This window comes from Pezoporus occidentalis, unplaced genomic scaffold (assembly GCF_034315485.1).
Source record: "Pezoporus occidentalis ecotype Australia unplaced genomic scaffold, CSIRO_AGI_Poc_V1 ctg1, whole genome shotgun sequence".
NCBI classification, from domain to species: Eukaryota; Metazoa; Chordata; class Aves; order Psittaciformes; family Psittacidae; genus Pezoporus; species Pezoporus occidentalis.
The window spans coordinates 15883872-15908349 of NW_026912778.1; the positions used below are offsets into that span (position 1 = coordinate 15883872).

Genomic DNA, 24478 nt, shown 5'->3' on the forward strand with positions numbered 1-24478 from the left:
AGTACTTCAGCATTATGTACTGCCTTCATACCTGGTTTTCTCTGGCCATTGTAGCTAGGTCATCTTGCAGTCGTCTGTTTTCTTTCAGAGCCATTTCCTTTACTCTTCCTATCTCTGCAAGCTCTACGTGGGACGTATCAAGCTGGCGATGTAAGCTAGATATCTCACGGTCTCTGCTGCTCAGCATGTCCTTTATCTGGCTATCAAGTGAAAATCTTATTTAAGTTGTCCCTTCTTATATTATACCACATACTGCTGAAAATGATCAGATCTGGATTTTGGATATGCAAAAGCCTTTTTTATTTTTTTAAAGGGGGGGAATTCATGCTTTCTGAGGGCTGACAAATAAGTCTAAACATAAACATAATCTAAAGCTGTAAAATGTCAATATGCACAAATAAAACTTAATTAAACTTCAACTTTGAAGATGCTTCTGGTGAGATGTATCTTATTATGCAAACAGCAATCACAGATACTTACGTTTATCTGTGTTTGGTAGTGATTACAGTATATTAGCCATTGCATATTTTATAAACCATAAAGGATGAAGACAGACAGCTTATACTTGAAATGCCACAACCAAAAGAGTAAGAAAAAGATTAAACAAGCTACTAGAATTAAAATGTGTGAATTTATGTAAGTTTTGCCTCTTTTTTTTGCCACAGATACTTCATGTATCAATGTATTAAATATTCAGTTACACTGGTCTTCAGGTGTTTAAATATTTTCTTTTAAGAAGCTATAGTTTTTAAAGTCATACATGAAAAGAGGCAAGAAGGAAAGATCAGATGAAGCCCAGCTAAAATCTACGCACATATACCACAACTGAAATTGCACTGGTAACTTAAGTTGGAAGTATTAGCTTGCCAATAATTAGGCGTTCAGATCTGAGTTTTACCTGGCTCAATCTAATATCTAGTGGAGTACTTAGAATACTAAAAAGCTATTTCCTAACTGAGAATTAGGAAATGTTATCCGTTTAGGAAAATAAATATACACAAACAATGGTTAATTGCTGTCTTAACAGTACCTTAGCAGCCTGCAATATAATTGCAGGAGAAGTTTCTTCAAAAGTTGGGTACATCTTTCTCAACACAGTATGCTCCTAGATAAAACTACTGAAGAAGGCATCTTAGTCTTTACTTACTCATTTGAGGATTCCAGTTCAGAGAGGGTTAGACGTAAATGAGCAATCGTTTTTTCCTATGAAAATAAAAGCCAAAATTGTATTATTATATGGCAACATAACAGGATACTTCAAGTTAAAGAACTTTACATTTAAACCTTTCTTTTAACCCTTCACCAATAATAAGTGCATCTTTGCATATTCAAGTTTCCAAGCTTCTTTACTGAGAAAGGATTTTCTTATCAAAAAGATGGAAGTCAGCTACAGATTCTGTCACATCAGGCTAGAAGCTTATATCTCAAATACCTCCAAATGCAAAATGCAAAAATATACTACTTTATTTTCTTGGAGTGTTTAGGGAATACACTAACAATAATAATTTAAATGCTGTTGAGTTGGCAAATGACTTTTTGGACTCAGTCCAAACATAGCATTCATTCAATGCCTTGGGCTTTGCATTGGCTTTGCCATACAAGCAAAATGTCTGTTTTAAAAATCCCCAGATGGACTGCAAAGTAGTACTTCTGCTGCACATACCTTGTTAGCTAAGTTGTCATCTAAGCATGCAATTTTTTCTGTTTTTTCATCTACGGTTTCTTGAAGACTATCCTTTTCTTTGTCCAAAACAGTGATAGTACTTCTAAGCACATTGACTGCTTCATCCTGGGAAGTGCTCCTCTGGTTTAACCTATCTATAAATAAAAGAATAAGTACTTTCTATTTTAAAATCAGGAAATAAGCATAAACATAACCAGTGATTACCTATTTTCTCCTCTAGCTTTACAATTTCTTCTTGAGCTGATTGCAGTTCATTCTTTTTGAGGGCTAATCGGTGCTGTAAATCGTCAACAGACCTCTGGAGTTGGTCATTTAAGAGCCTAGAAAATCAGTACATAGTTGAAAGAAGTTTGGGACCTATTCAGGGTCATCAATTTATGGCTTTTAAAGCTGCTTGAAGTGCTGGAACAGTTTCAGTGTTCCATACCAACCAGCAGCACAGGATTGTGTCATACTAACCAGAACTGTCCCTCACTCTCTGGAAGAGAGAGGACTAGTAATTATTGCCAAGACCAACACCACTTGGTTGCTCTTGGACCCCTGCAACAAGTTCACCTCAACATCATTCCAAAATGGAGCAATAGAACCTTGGTGGAACAACCATGGTAATCTGAAACATTAATTTCCTCTGAATTCTGTTACTCTTCATCAGGTAACTCTTATTACTTGTGTCTTTTGGCTCTTTGCTGTATAAAGATTTTGAGATGTAGCTCATAGCAGTGATTATAAGCCACACCACTTTTTAAGAAGCAATCAAATTGACAGCTGTAGTTCTGATCCTACTTTAAGAAATACAGAACCTGAAAGATGTATGAAACCATCTATCTACATACTTGCTTTGCTCAGAAAAAAGTATTAGTAACCTATGAAAAAAAAAAGAAAAAAACCTGCAGCTCCAAAGTAACTAAATGAATCACTTACAGGTCAAGAAATAGAAATCCCTCTGAAATGGGATTCTACAAATGCTAGAGAAATTTTTAATTTACTAAAAAAACCACCAATCCGGTATATAGCATGTCTGCAGATAAAGACTGCTCTCACTCAGCTTAGAGTGAAACTTTGGGGGGAGTGAGGAAGCGAAGGTGCCAAACACAGCTATAACAAATTCCCATCATGCACAAAGCAGAACCAAATGCTGAAATTACTGTACTCCTTATCTCCTCCTTTTTAGGATATCAGAGGATATCAGTGCTTTCCACTAAAATTACACAGAACCTAATAAGGTATTTCACTTTCATGAATGTTGTCACAATTTTACCAACAAATACACTAATTGTTTTACTAACAATCTTCATTTGTGAAACGGAGAGCATGAGATGAACTCCAAGGCCTGCTTCCCAGCTTCAGTTCATGGCTATTCACCCTGCTATTGTACTGCTATACAGTGCAGTATAGTATTGCTCAGGTTGAGAGTGGAGGGGGTGAGCCACAAGCCCTGTTTTTCCTTGTGAAACATCCAAAAGATCCTGCAAGTTTAAATAGGCCTTGAAAATACATGGGTATACTTGATCCTCCGGTTCTGAACAAGTTGATGAAATTCTCACAGACTGTGTGTCCAGGGATCACAAGATGTCAACTCTCAAAACTGTAGTAAGTGTGTGCGAGCATCAGCATATGAAAGAGAGTGACCATGAAAAACACAGTGCAAGTAAAATGCTATTACAGAATGACACTCCATGAAGCTCTCAATTGTGGAATATTAATGCCTAATGCTTGGCTTAAAATTTTCAGTACTCCTGACAACTCTGTAAATATGACACAATTAGGTCCTACTGTCTGCAAAGACATATGTCTTCCTTTTAGCAAACAGCATTTGAATACCCTTTTAGAAATTTCCTGTTCTGATACATTCCTAAGCAGAGAATATGCCTGTCAGAGGAAACAGTTCTAGAGGGAGGAGAAAATTTTCATTCACAATTGGCCATAAAAATTATCAGTATATCCGGTCATCAAATAAGTCTAGGAGAAGCTTGCTGTAAAAGCCACCACAGCACCTTCCTTACTCATATTTACTTTTTCTTAAGACAAAAACAGTACAACATGATTTTGAAAGTATTTTATGGTCTTTCCCAGAGACTCAACTCTGCTGTATGGTCACAGAACAAACAAAAGTACGTCAGTGTCTGTGAAAGACAGCCACATTTTGTATTAGACTTACTGAAGTGAGCAAATCTCAGCTTTAAATTGAGAAGAATCATCATATGTCTGGACAAGTTTACTGGACTTCAATTTTAATTCATTTTCCAAAGAGTTTATTCTTTCTTTCAGGACAGAGATTGTAGCCTTTAGTTCACACCTTTCCATCTCAAACTGCAATTTAAAAAACAATAACCAAATATGTTATTGTAGAAAGCTATCACAACTTGTCTTTTGAATAAATTTAAGTTGAAAACAGCTACCAAATTAATTGCTTGAAAAGTCTATCTTATTTTAAAATGATAAAAGCTTACTTCCTAAATATGTACTTACTCCTTGAATATTATTCTCCAGTTCCGAAATATCATGCTGCATCTTTGATTTTTCAAGGTTAGCTGCTTCTTGCTGAATCTGAGATAGAAATATTTAAATTTAAACTTAATGTATCAAAAAAACAGCTACAGGCTATAAATCTTGCCCAACAGCTGAGGGTTAGTTGAGCATCACCAACTGAAATACTGCTAGTATACAAATGTGACTTCATCTTACTCCATAGTGGATAGCTGAGAGTTCCTTGAGCTTTCCTGCACAGCAGTGTGTGCTGCACACCACAGGAATGTGTGCTGTACACCAGGATCTCCCTTGAGTAGGGACACCCCCAAGTGTTACTCTTTGAGACTGAGAAAATTCTTATCATTTAAGATATTTGAAAAGTGAATTGGCAATAAGAGCACTGAGACTTTTAAATCTTAGCTAAGTGACACAAAGGATTGATTGTACATATATATCCCTTTAGACATAAACCACTGACCAAGTCTGGGACTAAGTCTGGATCCAGCCACACCTAAACTCCTCTCTGAGGAGTTGAGAGTACAAGGGGTTCCTTTCTGAACCTCATGACTCAACAGGAGGGTCTCCCTGACAGTTCTGTCTGTCTCTGTCTTCTATGCAGTAAACACTCAAGTGTATTTTGCCATTAAATCTTGTTAAGCCACTGCTGCATTTACTATTGAGCTTTGTTAACTCAGTCATATCAATAAAATAATCTTGCAAGTGAAGTGCATGACTTCTTCCACCACTATCTTTGAAGCAGTGCATACAAACAGAAATATTCTGTAGTTGGGGCTTCATTATGTAGGTTCTTTACACAAGGTGATGCCATGCTTGCCCTAGGACACTTAGAGGCATGTTCTTCTTCCCCTACACCCACTTAGGAACTGAGTTAAAGGAAAATTCAGACAATTCATTGAGCTCTCTCAAGTGAGTCTGAAATCAGGTAAATTCAAAAGTTCTTCAAAATGGGAACTGACAGATAGCCAGACACAAATACAGCATTATTGTATGAGCCTCCCCTATATACCACCTCACTGTAAGCAATGAAGCTGTAAAAGCGCACCTTTAGTTTTTCTCTGAGGCTTTCTTTTTCTGCCATTATTCTTCTAAAATCAGCCAGTGCATTGTCTCTTTCTTCTTCCACATGACTTTGAGAAACTGAACTTTGTTTTGCTTCTTTTCTCATCCTGTTCAATTCATCCTGAGACTTTAAAAGATTGTTTGTTAGCATACATGGATTGCAATTAATATAGCATATACACTAACAAAAAAGAAAGTTTCAGTGCTATTATAGTCTTATTTTTCTCTAGATAATTAAAAATATATTCCTTATATCACACAGTGTCATGACAACTTATGCTGCCAACATACTCATCATCTTCTTACTGTTCCAAGTATAGCCTAACTTCACTCTGTTTTCTTACCAGTTAAACTGTTACTTCTTCCTTGCTTTCTAGCCTCTATCCTTACCCAACTTTCTCATGTATTCCATGGGGCTTTTTTCTTGATCTTTCTCATTTCTGAATGCCAGTACAGTTTTATAATGTATTTAAAATTAACACAGTAACTTTGGAATACACATTTTATTAATAATTAATAAGAATATATTTTATTATTTGGGTTTTATTCTAGTAGGTCTATACTCTTCAATTTCTATTATAAAGTTTTTTCATTTTAAGCAATCATACACAAGTGTTAAATCAGTTATTTCAGTTCCAATTATAAACAATATCTTCTTACCTGCTCATAAAGAATATTCAATCTATCTCTTTCTGTAGTCAACAACTTGACATTGGATTGAATCTCTATCATGTGTTTTTCAAATCTGTCTAACATGGATCTTAGTTCATCTCTTTCTCTGGTGATGAATCTAAGATCTTCACTCTGCAAGGTGATTAATAAAATTTACGTTAAAAATATACACATTAAAATGTTTGGATAATTAATAAAAAATAAGAAAGAATTCACACTACTAGTAATACATGAAAAATACATGCTTAATGAATTCTAATTGTAAATAATAAAAAAAAAAAGCCTGGCATTGGTGGTATGATTTGAACAATAAAAGCTATCAAGGAGAAAAAGCAAAAACAGCTAATAAGATTTCAATATCTTTCTGTCTATCATAGGGTTCTATTTATTTCAAACAAACTGATCCATAATTAATCAATATTTTACTGTAAAATGCACATAAGAAAATAAAATGCTAGTTAACTGGAGTTTTTTTCAGTTACTTTTTTATGTTAAGAATGTAATTAAAAAAACTACTACAGCCATTTACTGCTATTGAATTTAAAAATATATTTGATAGCTCCTTAAATGGTTCTATACTATTTTCATTATTTTTTCATATTTTCTTGACAGCAGGAACTTTACCTTCTCTGAAGTCCTACGGCTTGGGCTAGGCCTTCGTTTTATCATTTTCTGAAGATATTCTAATTCTTGCTTGTAATAATCTCTGTCTTCTTCTAAAGTCTTTATAAATGCATCTAGGCGAGATGGAGCTTTATTTCCCAGGGCTATACCATATTCTAATCTCATCCTTTCTAATTCTAGCACAAGTTCTCGTTCTGCAGAAAAAGAAATAAAAGCATTTGTGTAAGAGCCTCATGATGTGCATTTGGGATGGCCTAACCGATTGGGCAGCAGTCTGCTGAAAAGTATGCATGAGTCATGGTTGACAGTAGGCTAAACATGAGTAGCATGCTTTGCACCTGCTAGAGGCCTAACAGCATATTGGGCTGTATCAATGAAGACACTGACCGAGGGATGTGATTATTACCCTCTACTTTGCACTCATTAGATTCCATTTACAATACTGAATTCAGTTTTGTTCTCCTCTAGCACAAGATACTGATGAACTTCAGTGAGTCCAGGGGAGGCCCTCCAAGCTGGTTAAGGAGAAGAATATTTGCCCTGAGGAGAATGGCTGAGAGAACTCTGTTCAGCCTGGACAGGAGCTGAGGACCCAAGAGCAGACTGACAACACTAAGAGGGGTGTTACGGATCACATGGAGCCAGTTCAGAGGTGCACAGCAGGTAAACGAGGAACAATGGTGATTAATTGCTAAAGACAGTTACAAGCAATAAAAAAAAAAATGTTTACTCTGAAGATAAACAAACATTGGAATGGGCTGCTTAGAGATGTGGAATCTCCATCCCTGGAGGTTTTCTAGATCCAACTGGATAAAGCTCTCAAGGAACACAGTCTGACTTCATTCATTCAGAAAGACAGCAAATAAAGCCAGTATTGCATAAAAGAAATTATTTTTTATTAAACTGCCATAGTATTAGGCTGTCCAGTGAGAACATAGTAAAAAGATCAGCTTTTTCAGTTCTCACATTTAGAATGAAAACACTTTCCTGTGACAAATGTTTTTGCTTCAACTCTGACTGAAGACCTACAGTCTTCTTTTAATTTACATATATCAAGACTGTTATTAGCTATCTCTTAACTAGGTAAGTTTTTCTATTTCAAATATTACAGGAAGATGATTTACAGGAATCTACATGTGATGATTTACCTTTTATTTCTAAGTTCTCTGTTTTTTCTGTCAGCCTTTGTTTCTCTTGTTCAAGCTGGTTTAACAACACTTCAAGATTCTCTTTATCATCTGTTTTTCCAAAGAGCTCTTCACTCAGTCTCTCATTCTCCCTACGACATGAGCACAACTCCTGAAGTAAGAAGCATTGTTACAAAAATTAGAAGTGCCAATAGACACATTTGGAAAAAAAAAAAAAAAACCACTTTATTACATTTTTAATATTCAACACTGTTTATTTCTGATTAACCTGGATGTTTTCTGCTTTAACATTTGATAAAGGCAATCACTGTGTTTTTATATTACTTTTTATTACATCAAAGCAAGCATTAGTTTGGACACAGTTTGCAATCAGTATCAAAACAAACCAGATTAACCCTTGTTTAAGTCAACAAACCAACCAGCAGGATAGTGGGATACAAATGTGAAAAGAAGTAAAAACTAAAGGAAAGAATAATTTTTAATGGCATTTAGTAACACTGCTGGCATTGAAGTACATCACTATATGGTATCTCAGTCGACCCATCCCTGCAGCTAATCAAATGTTATTTTTCATGTCTTTCTTATAATCTGGTGCCCTTGAAATTAAGTATTTTTGTATTTTCAAGTTCACTAGAAATACTAAACCAAAGCACAGTACTCAACTATTACATAACTTGCTATATGATAGAAAGAGTTTGGTCTTCAAGGAATTGACAATGCTCATGTTTTTCATCTGGGTTACTATGCTTTGTTTGAGTGAGTCAAGTATTACACAATTACTCACATAGCAATTAAGAGACAAAGCAGCTTTTAAATGAAGAAAATGCTCCAGGATGTCATAAGTTGTTTGTGGTAAAAATTATGATGTCATGGGAATTACAACTTCAGATAGCAGAAATAAGGAAATGTACAATAAGGACATAGTGAACCACACTGGCTAACAGTTCCTGCAGTTTATTTTTCCAGCAGTATGATGTAGCTTCTTGTCGTGGTTTAAACCCAGTCAGGTAATTCGTTCGCTCACTTCCCCCCCTTTCTTGCCCTCCCCCTGCTCCCGGAGGGACAGAGAGGAGAATCGAAAAGAATGCAACTCCCACGGGTTGAGATAAGAACAGTTTAGTAACTAAGGTATAACACAGATCACTACTGCTACCACCAATGATAACAATGATAAAGGAAATAACAAGGGAAGAGAATACATCATCTCACCACCAGCCGACCGATAACTCGCCCCCCCCAGCCCGACCAAGCTCCGACCGATACCTCCTCCAACCCTGCAGTCCCCCAGCCCTTCCGGCTAACTCCCAGTTACATCCTGGGCATGACGTGCTGTGGTATGGAATACCTCTTTGGTCAGTTTGGGTCAGGTGTCCTGTCTCTGCTTCCTCCTGGCTCCCCCTCCTCCCTGGCAGAGCATGAGGCTCACAAAGTCCTTGGCCAAACCAAAACATCGCTTGTTATCAGCTCTGTTCCCGAGCTGAAAGTCAAAACACTGCACTGCACCAGCTACCAGGAAGGGGAAAAATGACTGCTACTGCTGAACCCAGGACATTATCCACCCCTTATTCCATACCATTCACGTCATGCTCAGATCCCACATTTTCAATATACCATCACTCTTATCTCAGTGCACTCTTATCTTAGTGCATGGACCAGTCCCTATAAAGCTGCTGAGTCCATCTGGTCCATGATGTCAGGCTCCATCTCTTGTAACAGTCTTCCAGAGCAGGAGAGACTGTGTGCAGTGTTCACACTCGTGAATAACCTGGGCAATAGTGTCCATTGCTAAGTCCACCCCTCGATCATGAGTCCATCTCTGTGTTGCATCTCTGCTCTGATGGCCTGAAGCGCATTGGGCCCACCAGGCTCAAAATAATTCACTGTCCCCTTCAGCAGTTTCTGCAGCTTGTTGCTTTGGACTCCATACAGCTGCCTTCCATCTCCGATGCTTCCAAAGCACTGGAGGGGCCCAGTGGACTAGATACTTGCCCATACTGTCCCACACACCCTGCCACTCCTGGCTGTCCAGCCTTGGGGAAAACCTCTTGGTCCCCCCATATCCTCGTCTAACCCCAGACAAGACCCAAACCTGACTCTGCTTAACTTTTGAGATCAGACAAAATGGTTGTGGGTAAAACACAGCCTGTGTGTGTGCCAACATGCTGATCCCCGTCACAATCAGCAGGCAGGTACCAAGGACACCCAAAGGCCATTCAAAACCTTCAGAACTCTCAACTGATGCTGCTGTACTTGTCACTGGGGCTGGTGTAGCCGCTGTGCTTGCCGGCTCTCCCACCGCCAGCTTCTCTTTTCCCGAGTCCAGCTCTTCCTCCTCTGCCTTGCTGGGAAATGCTGCGTGGTCTCCTGCATCCTCCTGGGGCTCGGCGGGCGGCTTCCGGGAAATGCTCTCGGCCGTCCCGGGGCTCGGCTCGGCCGCGGGGCTGGGCTCCTCCGCGGGGCTCGGCTCCTCCGCCGCCTTCTCCCGCTGCTCGGCAGCCGCCTCCTTCTGCTCCTCGACCGCCCCGACCTCCTCCACCCGCAGCCGTCCCCTCGCGGCCTCCGGCCCCGCTCCCGCCGCCGCTTGGTCCCCGGGGCCGCTCTCCCGGGCCGGTTCGGCTGCCGCCGGCTCCCGGGGCCGCTCCCCCTCAGCTCCCCGCAGCCTCACGAAGATGGAGAGTAGGGCGAGGGCCAGGACGGTGAAGAGCAGCCGGACGGCCAGGTACAAGTCCACGGCCACGTCCGTCCCGCCCTGCTGCTGGAGCCCGCCCGTATTACAAGCCATTGCCATAAAGCACACTGAGACAAGAACCTTAGCCCAGGCCCCATACTTGATAAACACTATCACAGCAAATACCGGCTCTACGTAAATTACAACATTCTGAAGCTGTGAGATCAAGCGAAACAACTCTGAGAGCCAATAAATCAGCATTGTGACGAGTGACTATTAATCCAGTCAAATCTGTCGTTATCTCAACCCTTCGTGCCCCACGTTGGGCGCCAAAAAGAACTGTCGTGGTTTAAACCCAGTCAGGTAATTCGTTCGCTCACTTCCCCCCCTTTCTTGCCCTCCCCCTGCTCCCGGAGGGACAGAGAGGAGAATCGAAAAGAATGCAACTCCCACGGGTTGAGATAAGAACAGTTTAGTAACTAAGGTATAACACAAATCACTACTGCTACCACCAATGATAACAATGATAAAGGAAATAACAAGGGAAGAGAATACATCATCTCACCACCAGCCGACCGATAACTCGCCCCCCCAGCCCGACCAAGCTCCGACCGATACCTCCTCCAACCCTGCAGTCCCCCAGCCCTTCCGGCTAACTCCCAGTTACATCCTGGGCATGACGTGCTGTGGTATGGAATACCTCTTTGGTCAGTTTGGGTCAGGTGTCCTGTCTCTGCTTCCTCCTGGCTCCCCCTCCTCCCTGGCAGAGCATGAGGCTCACAAAGTCCTTGGCCAAACCAAAACATCGCTTGTTATCAGCTCTGTTCCCGAGCTGAAAGTCAAAACACTGCACTGCACCAGCTACCAGGAAGGGGAAAAATGACTGCTACTGCTGAACCCAGGACACTTCTTTAGCTCTTTTATTTATTAAATAGGAATTTATTACAATAGAATTTTGGGGTACCATAAAAGTTTTGTTAATTGTTAAACTGTTAATTTTTATAATAAGTACAATAATCATGTGGATGACAGTATGACAACAATGCTACAAAAAAGAAAATGAAAGTATTTTTACTTACTGATTTAAGCCTTGTTATTGTTTCTTCAAGATCCTGTATTTCATTATGTTTTCTTTCAATTTCTTTCTATCAACCAAAATTAACCTATATGTTAAAAGTTATATATTCAAAATGACAATTCCTTTGTTACAAAAAATGAAGGAAACAGAATATTTTGGTAAGAAATAAAGTATAGTTAGTTACTTTTAATCTGCCAAATTTTAAATAGTAAAACTCCTAAGAATGAAAGCACAAAATACTTGTGCATACACACCATGCTCTTTTGAAACACAAGAATTAAATAAATCATTGCATGACTCCTCATAGAAAAAAAAAAGTCTCCAAACATAGACATCACTGTTGCAAATATCTATTACCTATCAAGTTTTAAGTACCTGAGAATTTTATTTCATCCTAAACTAACAGAAGAAAGAAGACAGAATGCTTAACTAAACTCTTATTATCTAATATGGTAAAGAGACATAATTAATCAACTTTCAGTAAGAAATTCTGTAAAATAAAAAAATTAATTGGGAAAAAAAAAGCTCTTTAATCTTCCTTTACAAGCAAATAGGTCATTTGTTGCAATTAAAAGATATAAAGACACCTAAGAGCTGAGCAGATTCTTCACATTCTAACACATTAGTGATTACCTTTGCTTCTCCAATTTCCTTATCTGCAGTCTCGAGCACAATTTCCTTGTGTCTTTCCAACTGCTGTGCTAAGTGGTCTATTTCATTCAGTTCTTGACACAGTTCTTCATTTTTATTGCTTAAATGCACTACCTCACTAGTCACATTTTGTTTAGTGTCCAAGAGGTCTTGAATGCGATTTTCAAGTTCTTTCTTTGTTTGTTGAAGATATTCAACCTGAAAGACATGTTTCATTAAAACATTAATCTTTATTGTTAAACTATGGAGCAAGAGTTCTTCCCAGCCTTCTGAAATACAGCATCACTATATGCATGGTAAAAAAGGGACATCCTGTTAAAAATTGCAAAATTTTATATTTTTAGAACTTAATGCTTATCAATATGAAAAAATATTATTTTAAAAAGGTGCAAGGTGAAGGAATTCATTACTACACCGTTCTTTATCTAGTCTCCAAAACCTGAGGTTTATTCTAAAAACAAAAGCAGAGATCTGTACATAAACCTGTGCTGGCCAACAGTCTAGTATACCCAGTGTACTCAGTCTTCCCAGATTTCACAAGGTAAGAGGACACATTCTTTTCTCCACCTTTGTAGTATATTTGTTAGGCTTAGTTTCACTGTTACTCCTTCATGAAAGTGAAGCTTTAAAATAGATTCATAAACACTATCCTGCCCCCAACATATCCCAGCACCTTAAACACAACATCCTCAGAAATCCTGCTCTACAGACACTGTTTTTCCAGTGTACCTTTCCCTAAGAATTAAGATAGGCAGTGATATAGTGTAACAATAAAAAACATATACAGTAATTCACACTACCCAGGAGTCTAGAGTATCTTGAAAGAGTCAAGATAACAGAGGTGCTCCACTTCCATCTCCACACAGCTTTCCTCAGAACTTAAAAGAAGTATTACTGTAGAAACAGAAGAAAGCCAGGACCCTCTCAAGCCATCAATACTACAGAGATATCCATCCATTTATCGTCAGAGAATAAAAATGGTGTATTGGAACTGAACCTGAGCAAATAGTCTTGATGGCCCCAAACTAGCTTTATGCTCTGGGCTCACCCTCTGTACAATCAATTTCTGTTCAGCATGACTTACTAATTCAGGATCACTGAACACAGCTGTACTGCTTCCAAGTCATAGATCATTCTGTACTTTTGCAGCACTGAACATAAGCTAATAAACTCCGCAACGTAGCTCTCTTGCCACTGTACATCATGCACAATCAGTATAAAAAACTTCTGGTTTTCAGTTGGAAAAACAGAGAGCTGATGGTATAAATCCAGACATAGGCTTTACTCGATCTGTATTACAGCCTGTCTTGTAATACTTTTTAAAAAATCCTCCTTCTGAGACCAATATTGAATGCATGTTAACATGCACAGTAAGCATGAACATCTTTATCCTAAGCTTATCCTTTCCTTGCAATCTATGTTGGAGTAAAAGTGGGGACAATTTCAGTTAAATGAGGAAGACTCCCCACTATCTGATGAGATTATCTGCAGGACTACTCCTTATAAGAAAATAATGGGAACCAAGGGTTCTGAAGGGTACTGAAACATAAACAGTACAGGAAACAAAAAAGGTATTTTCAAGATTAGTGAAAACATTTTCAGAATACTTTTTGATTAACATTATTATGTACAGATGTGAGTTCATAGAATTCTTTACCAAAATTATTCGAATAGGCTTTTAAAACAAGTCACCTTTTAACACCCAAAAAGCAAAGCAAGTTAAATCAACTGGTTTTACATCTAATGGTGATTTGTTTTAAAGAGCTAGAAGTTTTGTGAGTTTTTTTAGATTGCTCGTATTGTAGTTTTGGCTACACAACAGTAAGAAATCTATTACCTGCAAATTCAAATGAGCAATTAGCTTCTCATTACTTTTACTTCTTGATTCGAGAGATATAATCTTGTGAGAGCGCCCGCCATCCAATGCTAGCACAAGGCGCTCTATTTCTTTGTCTCTGAGCTCAACCTTTGAGGGAAGAAATACAAAAAAAGTTCTTGGTATCTTCTATAACATTTACTAGAATCTTTGTTCAAATAAACACCCATATAAGATTGAGTAAAAAGCTATGCACCTAATAATGCAATCTTAACCTTTAATATCCACTTTTTTTGAATTCTGGATTTTTCTGAAAATAAGAAGTGATTTCTTTGAAAGCAAATTAATTGGAACACTGAAAACGGGGAATATTGGCAGAGGAAAATGAAGATGCGAAAAAATAAAAGATGGTGTCCACTACTCCACAGATGTTGAAAGACATAACAACATATAACAATTGAAGTAATGCCCTCACATAAAAGATTATACATATCTAATCAACCCACTGTAACTGGATTTTTGTAAAACCAGTTGTTCATAAAATAACTTCCAAAATTTAAAAAATATAACCAGTATAAACAGTGAAAAAATCATCCTCAGATATTTGCAGATCAAATTACTATTTTGGACCAGTTAATGCTTCTGCAATAAAAAACCTTGGACATAAACAAATTCTACTTGTGATCATCAAGTTTAATTTACTTAATGAAATTTTAATACACAAAATCATCAGCAAAAGCAGCAGGCAAATATTTTACCATTGTTGCTGTCTCCTAAGGTAGAGAAGAGAAATAGTTCAACATAGGCAAGTTAGAATAATTGTATTTCACAAGCTCAACAATGCTTTCCCAATGAGCTTAAAACACAAATTATAATCAAAGCCATTGCAGTGGCTACCACAGCAACACAGTAATTAAAGAAAAACCCAAAACTGTAAACACACCTGTTTGCTATAATCTTTCATTCCACGTTCAGATACCTCCAGTTTCTCCTGTAGCTCTGTTACTTCTGACTGAAGTTCATGAATCCTGAAATGTAATAATAGACAGACTCATGGAAGAATCATGTGCATATAACAATTCACTATTAGTATATTCTCATTGCTCCAAAACATAAATATTTCACACAAAAAAAAAACCACAAACCTCTGTTCATACAAAATATTAATATTAGCCATTGGCTACATATTGGCTGCCATATTGACTGACTGCCTGTCCCCCACTCAGCTGCTTTCTCACCCCCTCTCAACAGGATGGAGTAAAAATAAATGGAAAAGCTCATGGGTCAAGATAAAGACAGGGAGATCATTTAGCAATTACTGTCACAAGCAACACAAGCTCAACTTGCAGAAGACTAATTTAATTTATCATCAATTAAATGCAGAGTTTGATGATGAGAAACAATGACAAACTGAGAACTCTTTCCTCCCATCCTCCTTTTTCCAAGCTCAACTTCACTCCTTCACCTCCAGCTTTTATATCTCCTCCCTTCTCCAAGTGGTACAGCAGGGATGGAGAATGGGAGCTGCAGAACACTTCATAACACTGAGGCTTTCCTGCTCCTTCCTCCTCGCAGCTCCCCTGTTCCAGTGTGAGGCCCCTTCACATGGGATACAAATCCTTCACAAACTGCTCCAGCATCGGTCATCTCCATGTGGTACAATCCTTCAGGAACAGACTGCTCCAGCACAGGTCATCTCCACACAGCACAATCCTTCAGGAACAGACTGCTCTAGTGCAGGTCCCTCATGAGCCATAGCTCCTGCCAGAAAACCTGCTCCTGCGTGGGTTCCTCTCCAACAGCCAGAAACATGCCCCTATGGCTGCAGCTTCCTTCTGGGCATATCCACTTGCTTCAGCATGAGGTCCTCCATGGAGAGGACAGAGATGGTCTCCATGGACTGCAGGAGAATCTTTTGCTCCAGTGCCTACACAGCACCTCCTCCCCCCACCCTTTTTCATTGATCTTGGGTGTTTCATATTTTTCTTACTCCTGTGCAGCAATGGGTTTTTTACCCTTTCTTAAATACATTTTCAGAGGGAAGACACCAGCATGGTTGCTGAGCTCACCTGTGATCCATGGTGGGTCTATTTTGAAGCAACTGGAACTAGTTGTGTCCAGCACAGGGTATCCACTGGACTATTCTCAGAGAGACTACCCCTTGCAGAACCTCCACTCCCAAAACCTAATACATAAACTCTCTACAGATATTTTCTAAGTAAGAAAAAATAATTTACTTGAGCTTTCATAATACCCAAGTAAAATACAGAAGTGAACTACAACAAATGAAGAATCTTTTAGTCTTCCAAAATAAATAGGAAAAATCAGTATATTCCTATGCAAACCATTAATTACACCTAGCTTTTTTCCAGAACACCCAATCTAAAAATAGGTATAACAGTAAAACCAGTAATCTTATGAGAAAACCTTTAAGAAAATAAGTGGCTTATTAAAGATCCATTGCAACTCTGTCACAGGTATCACTGTCAATCACCAAGCAAAACCCTACTTAAGAACTATAGAGCTCTTAAAACATCATGAAATACAGTTTGTTTGAGGCAAATCTGAAAGAAGGAGTTTAAGGGCTGGAAAATCATTGCAGATATTTAACAACTATACTTCAAAATTTATAAATTCTTTGGATTACCGATTATCAGCCACCTGAAGAAGGTCTGCAATGTAAGGGTCATCTGGCTGGGGAACTGGATAGGCACTAACACCTGATGGGGGGACAGGTTGGTCTATCTGCATACGTTGACGCCTGAAGGGAATGCTTCTTTTTCTGCCACCTGAAAGCCCAAACCCAATGACCTGTTACTTGGAGTTAAAGCAAGGAAGTCTTCTTTTAATACAAAAAGAAATATTCCACTGCTTCCAAACTGGCATGTGTCACCATTCTAATTCTTACTGTAATAAGTTGATAAAAATTGTACATTCTAGACAACACTATTCTTGCAGGTTAGTATCAACTCTGTCAAAGTTCAGTTTTATAACAAGGAAACATGCAAAGCTCAGTATAAGTAATTTTCCCCAGTGTGTAAGACCCTTTATATTTCACAGTTCAAACTTGTTGAATCTGTTGGTGATTTACCTTACTAAAAAGAGCTAAATTAAAACATCACAAAAGACATTTTGTTTCCACATTTAAGAACCATTTTATGACTCAACTAATGTCTGCATTGTTAAGTAATTTTTGTTTTTTCACCTTCTATCCTGTTGTCATTTGAGTGAATGGATATCATAGCAAGCAGAGGCGGTTATTTGCTTGCATGGAAAAATTGTATTAAAAATTAAGCAAAACATAGTATTATTTCCAGAGGGAAGAAGTACTCCTCATCACACAATTAAATAAGAACATACAATGTTTATAGAAAGTATAGAAAAAACCCAGGAGACTAGTGACCAAGGGGAAAGTATGCAGAAAGACAGAAAAAAGCGTGGCATTTGTGAAGCGAAGGACACGAAATGCAGAAAGGTGTGGAAAAATAGAGAGGAATTTTAATTTCACCTAACTACCTATTAATTTTCCTTAAATGCCAAAAATACATAGGAAGTTCAATGACTTTGAAAGAAAAAAGACAATTTCAAAATTTCACAAAATAATTCTATTTCCATTAGCTTGAAAAAAATGAAGAAAAATAAAACCCTGGAAAAAGAAATTAACCTGAAAGAAACATCCAGAACATTTCGATCATCAAGACCCTTTAAATAAGCTTTCAAATAATTACAAATATTTTTTGTAATATTTGTTTGTAGACATACTTTGCATTTTGCTACTTTTAGATCTGGTTACATAGATCTTTGTATTCAAATTTGTCCCGAATATGTGATGTGTACATTCAGAGTCAAAACATTCAAAACGTAATGTTACTCTGTTGGATAGTTATTTTGATGTAGTAACTTCTCTTCCCAGAAGTAAAAAAAAAGATTATGTCCTGAAGAGTAAAAAAAGCCCATAGAAAATTTAAAATATCTGTGATTATTTACACTCACCAGGTGTTTGCACCACTGCTTGAAGATTTTTCTCCTGAAGCTGCTGAATTTTTTCAGTCTTGGCCTTGTTCTCTTTTTCTAGCATTTTAATTTTATGTATATATTGGTTATTCAGAAATTTCAAGTCAGCCGTTTCATGTTCAACCCTCCTTAAGGAGACTTTCAAATCTTCAAGGGAGAGAAAAAAAGCAATACTATCTTTCTCATTCATTATTATTTTTCCTAGTAGCACCAAAACAGGCATAAAGAGAATCCTCTATTATTCTTCCAGAACATGAACTTTTCAAATATGTATACACAAATACATATGCATATACATATTACACACAAAAATATATATTTATATATCTTATACAAATAAACCCCTCTGTAGAATAAAGGCACATTTAACACCAGTATTTCATTTTAAATTAAAATGTAGCATTAAAAGGTATGAAAGTATATGCTAAAAAGTTACAACATTTTCATGTTTGATTAAAGCATGATTTCCAGGACCTCAGAAGCCTTCTAACTACAAAAGAAATGTATCTGTATGAACCTTAATTCATTAAAGGCACCAAAGTCAATGACCCCTTGCACTCATTTATAAGTACAGATAAATGAATCTGCAGATCAAGGATTTGGCCGCAATTTTATTTTGGCACAGAAGGATTAAAAAAATCCATAATTTCTACATTACCTTTAACATAACGATCAGATTGCTCTTTCAGTTTTAATATTTCCAAATGTAGCTCATTATTTTCCCTGGTAAGTTTAGCATTCTCTGTTTTATAAGGTTCTAAAATAGCATCATAATTGCTGCACTCTTTTTCAGATTTTTCAGCAGATAACTTTGCACTGCGCAAGCTCTCAGTTGTATGAACTAGGTCACTAGAATAAAGAAGCATCAGAATGTTAGAACTGTTATCAGCCTTTACCCTGCAGATGCAAGTATTTATTGTGACATGAGAAATAAAACTCTTTTCCCGAGACCATATTAACTGTAGAACAAATGGGTTCAAAGAAAGGCAAAGAGAACAGTCATGTAAGAAAAACAGAAAGACAGGAATTATTCACTTTAAAAAAAAGGAAATAGGAAAGGACAGGACAAATATAAAAAAAATTTAGAAAGCATATCAGGAGTTTACATCTGATAATTCAATAGACTATTTTTTATATAAAATGAGATATTCAAAATTGGCAAAACAATTTTTCCCTCCAAGCACTATGTAAGTTGTAGCACTACTTACCACAGAAGAACTTGAAGAATTAAAAAGGCCAGAAGGTTTCTAGTATTATATGGATATCAGAAGCTACATAAGAGCTTCCTTATATGTGAAAAATCAAACACCACCTACTATAGGATTACTATATTTTTTAATGAATCTCCTTCTGAATACCTAAAAATCTTTTCCACCAAAGGTAAACTCTCCACTCCCAATGGTTGCCGATAGCCCAGCTGATCTAGACGTTTTCTGAGATTAATGAACCTTCGTTCTGCAGTTGTCGTCATTGTAAATACACCTCCAAAGCAGCTTCTGTCACAGTCAAGAAAACTAGGGCACCTGCAAAAGATTGTCTGTTATAGCACCTGTCCTTTAAAGAAGGAATAATACAGGAAAAAAATAATGGGGGGGGGGGGGGAAGAAAAATTAAAACCCACATTTTTTTGTTGCAGGAAGTACAGTATATATGTCCTTAAAATTTAAGTAATCCAAAAGAGAATCATAGAGCAACTAAAACGTTTTAAACATATTTACATATTTCTTTAAATAGCTGTCTTGGCAATTACTTTTCTCTTTTCCAATACCTTAAGAGTATGAAGATATTTTTTTCTTTCCAGTGTGTAAAAGCAAACTGTGAAAAGATCTTTCTGTGGAAAGACTAAAAAGTAGACAGTGATTTTTTGAATGATGTTCATGAAGGTATCTTCCACAATGCAAACTGACAGATTATTCTCAAAAAACACATATACTTTTTACTTTCATTTATAAATCTTGCTTTCAGAATTTTCAATGCAGTACTTATATCAGACATTTGCAAAACTGCATAAAAAATGTCAAATTTTAAAGGCAGATTAACTTTGAACATCTTTCTATGAGGGAAAACAGGAAAGAGCTACCAGTGTATTGCAGTCCTACCTGCATCATTGCCTGGAAAATATAGTTCAAAGATCAGAGGCTTTTTTTTTTCCTTCATGTCTGGTTAGCTACCTTTTTATTACTAATCTGACCTAAAAGGGGCTGGAGCAGCACTTCTGCAGCTTAACCTAAATGAGAATTTTGGTTTTGCCATGTCCCCTTGAGGGAGGAAGAATTTTTACATTGTTAACTTCTTCTGGATTTAGAGATAGAATGAGAAAAGAAACAGAATACTGATGCTGATACTCCTCAATATGTGAAAACATCTCTGAAATAGGTAGGTTTTTTTTAAATTTCCCTCACAATTCTTCAGAAGTATCAGTATCAACCTACTGACTGTAAAGGCCTCAGCAGCCAAACTACCAATCTGAGGAAGTATTGTTTGTATCTCATATAAAGGGGATAGAATATAGATATAATTTAAACAATGCTGTTTCAAAATCCTCCGATTTTAAAAATACATTAAAAAATATATAAGCAAGTATTTGAAAACAAAATTATTTATAAATAATTAAAGGAGAAAACCTGCAAGCTCTTCTCCTGACTGAGACTGGAAAGAGCGAGCTCATCTTACTGTATCAAAACACTACAGGTAAGTCTAGCAATGGGATTGTGGTTGCCAGGCACTGCTCCATGGGTGAGAGAAAAATCACATTTTATGAGCTCAGCATCTGTCCCAGGCACTGCCAAAATATTTCCTTGGAGAGGTTATGTTCAGCTATTAACCAAGCAGTAGCATATAGAACAATCCCTTACATATATTGTACTGGAGTGGTTGGAGGAGGAGGTGCGCTTCATTTCACTAAATGGTAACTGTAAGTGTGCTAAGTGGAAGTCAGCACAATAATGCGCACTAAATGCTTCATTCTCCCTTGGCAGCCACAGATTAAGGTTAAAAGTGATGAGACCTTGGTATTGCTGCATTCATGTTGAGGATTCTGTGTTGAATTCAGGAAAATGGTGATTGTGTTACTGTATCTAGATTTAGTCTCAGGCATACATCTTATAGAACAGAATCATAGAATAGTTAGGGTTGGAAAGGACCTTAAGATCATGTAGTTCCAACCCCCCTGCCGTGGGCAGGGACACCTCACACTAAACCATGTCACCCAAGGCTCTGTCCAACCTGGCCTTGAACACTGCCAGGGATGGAGCATTCACAACTTCCCTGGGAAACCTATTCCAGTGCCTCACCACCCTTACAGGAAAGAACTTCCTCCTTATGTCCAATCTAAACTTCCCCTGTTTAAGTTTTAACCCGCCACCCCTTGTCCTGTCACTACAGTCCCTAGTGAAGAGTCCCTCTCCAGCATCCCTACAGGCCCCCTTCAGATATTGGAAGGCTGCTATGAGGTCTCCACGCAGCCTTCTCTTCTCCAGGCTGAACAGCTCCAACTTCCTCAGCCTGTCTTCATACGGGAGGTGCTCCGTTCCCCTGATCATCCTTGTGGCCCTTCTCTGGACTTGTTCCAACAGTTCCATGTCCTTTTTATGTTGAGGACACCAGAACTGCACGCAATACTCCAAGTGAGGTCTCACGAGAGCAGAGTGGAGGGGCAGGATCACCTCCTTTGACCTGCTGGTCACGTTCCTTTTGATGCAGCCCAGGATACAGTTGGCTTTCTGGGCTGCAAGTGCACACTGCAAGCTCATGTTAAGTTCCTCATCACCAACAACATATCACAACAAAAGTAAGCTGATAACTCTTAAGACCATCATCTCTTTAAAAAGAACTACATGAGTTAAAAAAAATTAAATTAGTTTAAAATCACCCACCAGACCTGATTTTAAAAGCTGTGTTTTGGAAAACACAGTGCTATTTGTACTAAACACATCGAGATTGTGAATCAGGAAAATTGGGGTTTCTGGAAATATAGAATGAATATATGAACTGTTGTACTGATTCATTTGAACCCAAGATCAGTCTGACCCAATATCCCCTTATCTCTGTCAATTGCTACAGCAAGATTATAAAATCATAACCCCTGAGCTAAATCTTATTCCTACATACCCTTCTCTTTCTAGTGCCTGTAATGCAGGAAGTTGGTGGGCCTAATGTTGAACTTAAATCATTATGATAGTAGCTGACAGACCTTTCTTAGATATGGCCGATTGTTTTCTTAAATCTCTTGCACTTTTACATCAGAATAGCCTATAGCAATGACTTCCCAATTTTAACTGTATGTTTGGAAAATAGTATCATAAATTGAGTGTGTGCACATGCCACCCCCCCCTTTATTCTTATTTGTATTGCAAGACAACACTAAGCGACCATTCCTTACTAATGCTTTCAATTATTCATCATTGCATTTTTAGCAGATCTAGTTTTAAAAACTTCTAGTAGCTTGTACAGCTTGTCCTTTTCCCGTGGTTTTTCTGGCAGAGATCACTCTGAGCAGCCATACAGAAGCCATAAAGATTCTTTACTGTAGCCTTCACTATTCATAATGATTCCCAACATACCATTTGCCTTTCTGATTGCTCTAAAGCAATAATTAGATGAATTCACTGCAACACCAACATCTCTCCGAGATATAACTGCCACTTTAGAGCCCATGATGTGTATTACTTTGTCTTTATTAACACTGTTCCTTAACTCCCACTTTATTACTCTGTCCAGTAATATTCTCAGGTAACTCTTAAACTGCCCTTAACATGTCCATGTAATGAGCAAATTTTGTCCCTTGCTGTTTAACCCATTCTTTCAGTTCACTGATCAGTGTTAAACAGCAGAAAATTTTTTACACATTCTCACCACATAAAGTGGCAAGGTAATACTTACTACCCTTTCTTTTAGCCACTTAGTGAGCTATTAAACTACTTCTTCTCCATTTCTGAAAGAGACCATCTTTCTTAAAAGTCTTTGGCACAGAAATTTCTCGAAAGGTTTTTGGAAATCCAAGTTTTCTACATCATTCTTACTCAGTCAACTCAATCCAGAATATTCTTTTCTACAAAGAAACTTAATAGTCTAGTGAACCACAATTGAGTCATGACAAAAGGTATGTTGAACTTACTACATTTGCCTGTAAATTTGCTAAGTACTGGAAAGCACTCTTAACAACTTCGGTATTTCCCAGAAGACAGGCTGTTAGCTGCAGAAACAGTTCACATCGTTCATTACCTAAATATTTTATGTAATTTAGTGCCACTAAGGAAGAAAATATAATTTCCATTTTAGATGAAAAACAGAAAATCAGATAAACAAACAAAAAGAGAAAATTAAGTGGTACTTTCAGTCAGCATTTCCAGACAAGGATTTATCAAGACATCTAAATGAGTGCATCTTTCAGTGGTTCATAGAAGAGATACTCGGAGCCAACAGCCATATTTCATGTTCCTCCTTTGTTCAGAGACTGCTAAAGATAACAGCTTTCACTTGCTTCATTTTGTGACATACCTAGACAGTTGTAAGCAGTTTTTCAAGACCCAAGTGTTTATGAAACAGACATATTTAATACCCATGAACTGTTCCCTCCTACTCTAAGTTACTGATGACTGAAATCGAACATTGACATGGGCAACAATGGAACTTCAAATCCAGTCCCTTCATGCCATAAGTACAGAATCAATTTGCATGAAATTGTGTGAAAGAAGCAATGTTTATACATATTAGACTAACCATTACAGATGGAATATGAAACAAAAGCTTCAGCACATTAAGCCTTCCTTTCAGTCTGAAAGCAATACAGCAGAATTCATGGTTAGTGTAAATTAAGAACTGTTCCACATGCAATACTTGTGCTCTCAATAAGAAAATATAATAACAAAAAAGCAAAGCAAAGACACATCTTGGCCATGGAAAACATAATGCAGTAATTGGGGTAAGTCCAGTAATTTACTCAGGTTTACCTAGGTAAAACTACCTAGGTAACAATGGAACACAAAGAAATCAGCACAGACAAATTTATACGCTATGAAATTAATTCCTTTATTGAGTCTATGATACCGAAGAACTATGAACTGGAGTTTCTAGTCTTCGTGGGAAATACCAAAGTGTATTTTTCATTCTTCAGAACTGATATGCTAAAGGTTTTTTTATTTATTTATGTGAAATACGCTTCCAAAACATCTCTTCCTGTCCTGTAATTACTGATCACATAGTTCATTATGCTATGAAGAGCTACGTTTGTTCTCACCCAAGCAAAAAAGGCACCTAGTGGGCAAACCACTTGACTACGGTAATGCTCCCACACATGCCTCTATTAGTCCATGGGCGCTGAAGGCTCTGGTGAAACGCCGTTACTGCACCTTCGTTCTCAAGCCGCACCGAATGAGCCTGCGCTTGTTTTGACAACGTCTGTTTCCAAGTTTGTTAGCTGGGAGTTCACTTCGGACCAGAAATACAGACACCACGTTTGCTACAAAGTGTCACCTCTTTGCCCATTAGAAAGACAACTCTCACTCTAGAAAAAACACATTTCTTCTTTAAAGAGTCGCCAGAACCTATAGGTTTTCATTACAGCACAAGAAAA

General features: G+C 37.7%; 1 protein-coding gene across 3 annotated transcripts in view; it reads right to left on the reverse strand.

Moving 5' to 3' along the window:
- Window positions 1-24478, reverse strand: part of CEP135 (centrosomal protein 135) — a 40666-nt gene that overhangs the window by 15979 nt on the left and 209 nt on the right. The window contains exons 2-19 of one of the 3 annotated variants that reach the window (XM_062602375.1): window positions 19263-19427; window positions 18563-18753; window positions 17884-18051; window positions 16538-16679; window positions 14834-14918; window positions 13912-14040; window positions 12057-12272; window positions 11425-11490; window positions 7678-7828; window positions 6530-6723; window positions 5894-6037; window positions 5217-5360; window positions 4154-4231; window positions 3843-3994; window positions 1889-2004; window positions 1664-1818; window positions 1148-1203; window positions 32-200 (exon numbers count right to left, since the gene is read on the reverse strand). In XM_062602375.1, coding sequence (XP_062458359.1) covers window positions 32-200; window positions 1148-1203; window positions 1664-1818; window positions 1889-2004; window positions 3843-3994; window positions 4154-4231; window positions 5217-5360; window positions 5894-6037; window positions 6530-6723; window positions 7678-7828; window positions 11425-11490; window positions 12057-12272; window positions 13912-14040; window positions 14834-14918; window positions 16538-16679; window positions 17884-18051; window positions 18563-18753; window positions 19263-19375 — 2469 coding nt within the window. In that variant the 5' untranslated portion in view covers window positions 19376-19427. Of the gene's footprint in view, window positions 1-31; window positions 201-1147; window positions 1204-1663; window positions 1819-1888; window positions 2005-3842; window positions 3995-4153; window positions 4232-5216; window positions 5361-5893; window positions 6038-6529; window positions 6724-7677; window positions 7829-11424; window positions 11491-12056; window positions 12273-13911; window positions 14041-14833; window positions 14919-15959; window positions 16076-16537; window positions 16680-17883; window positions 18052-18562; window positions 18754-19262; window positions 19454-24478 lie in introns of those variants that run through there. The other 2 variants (XM_062602455.1, XM_062602532.1) reach the window with 2 other exon arrangements.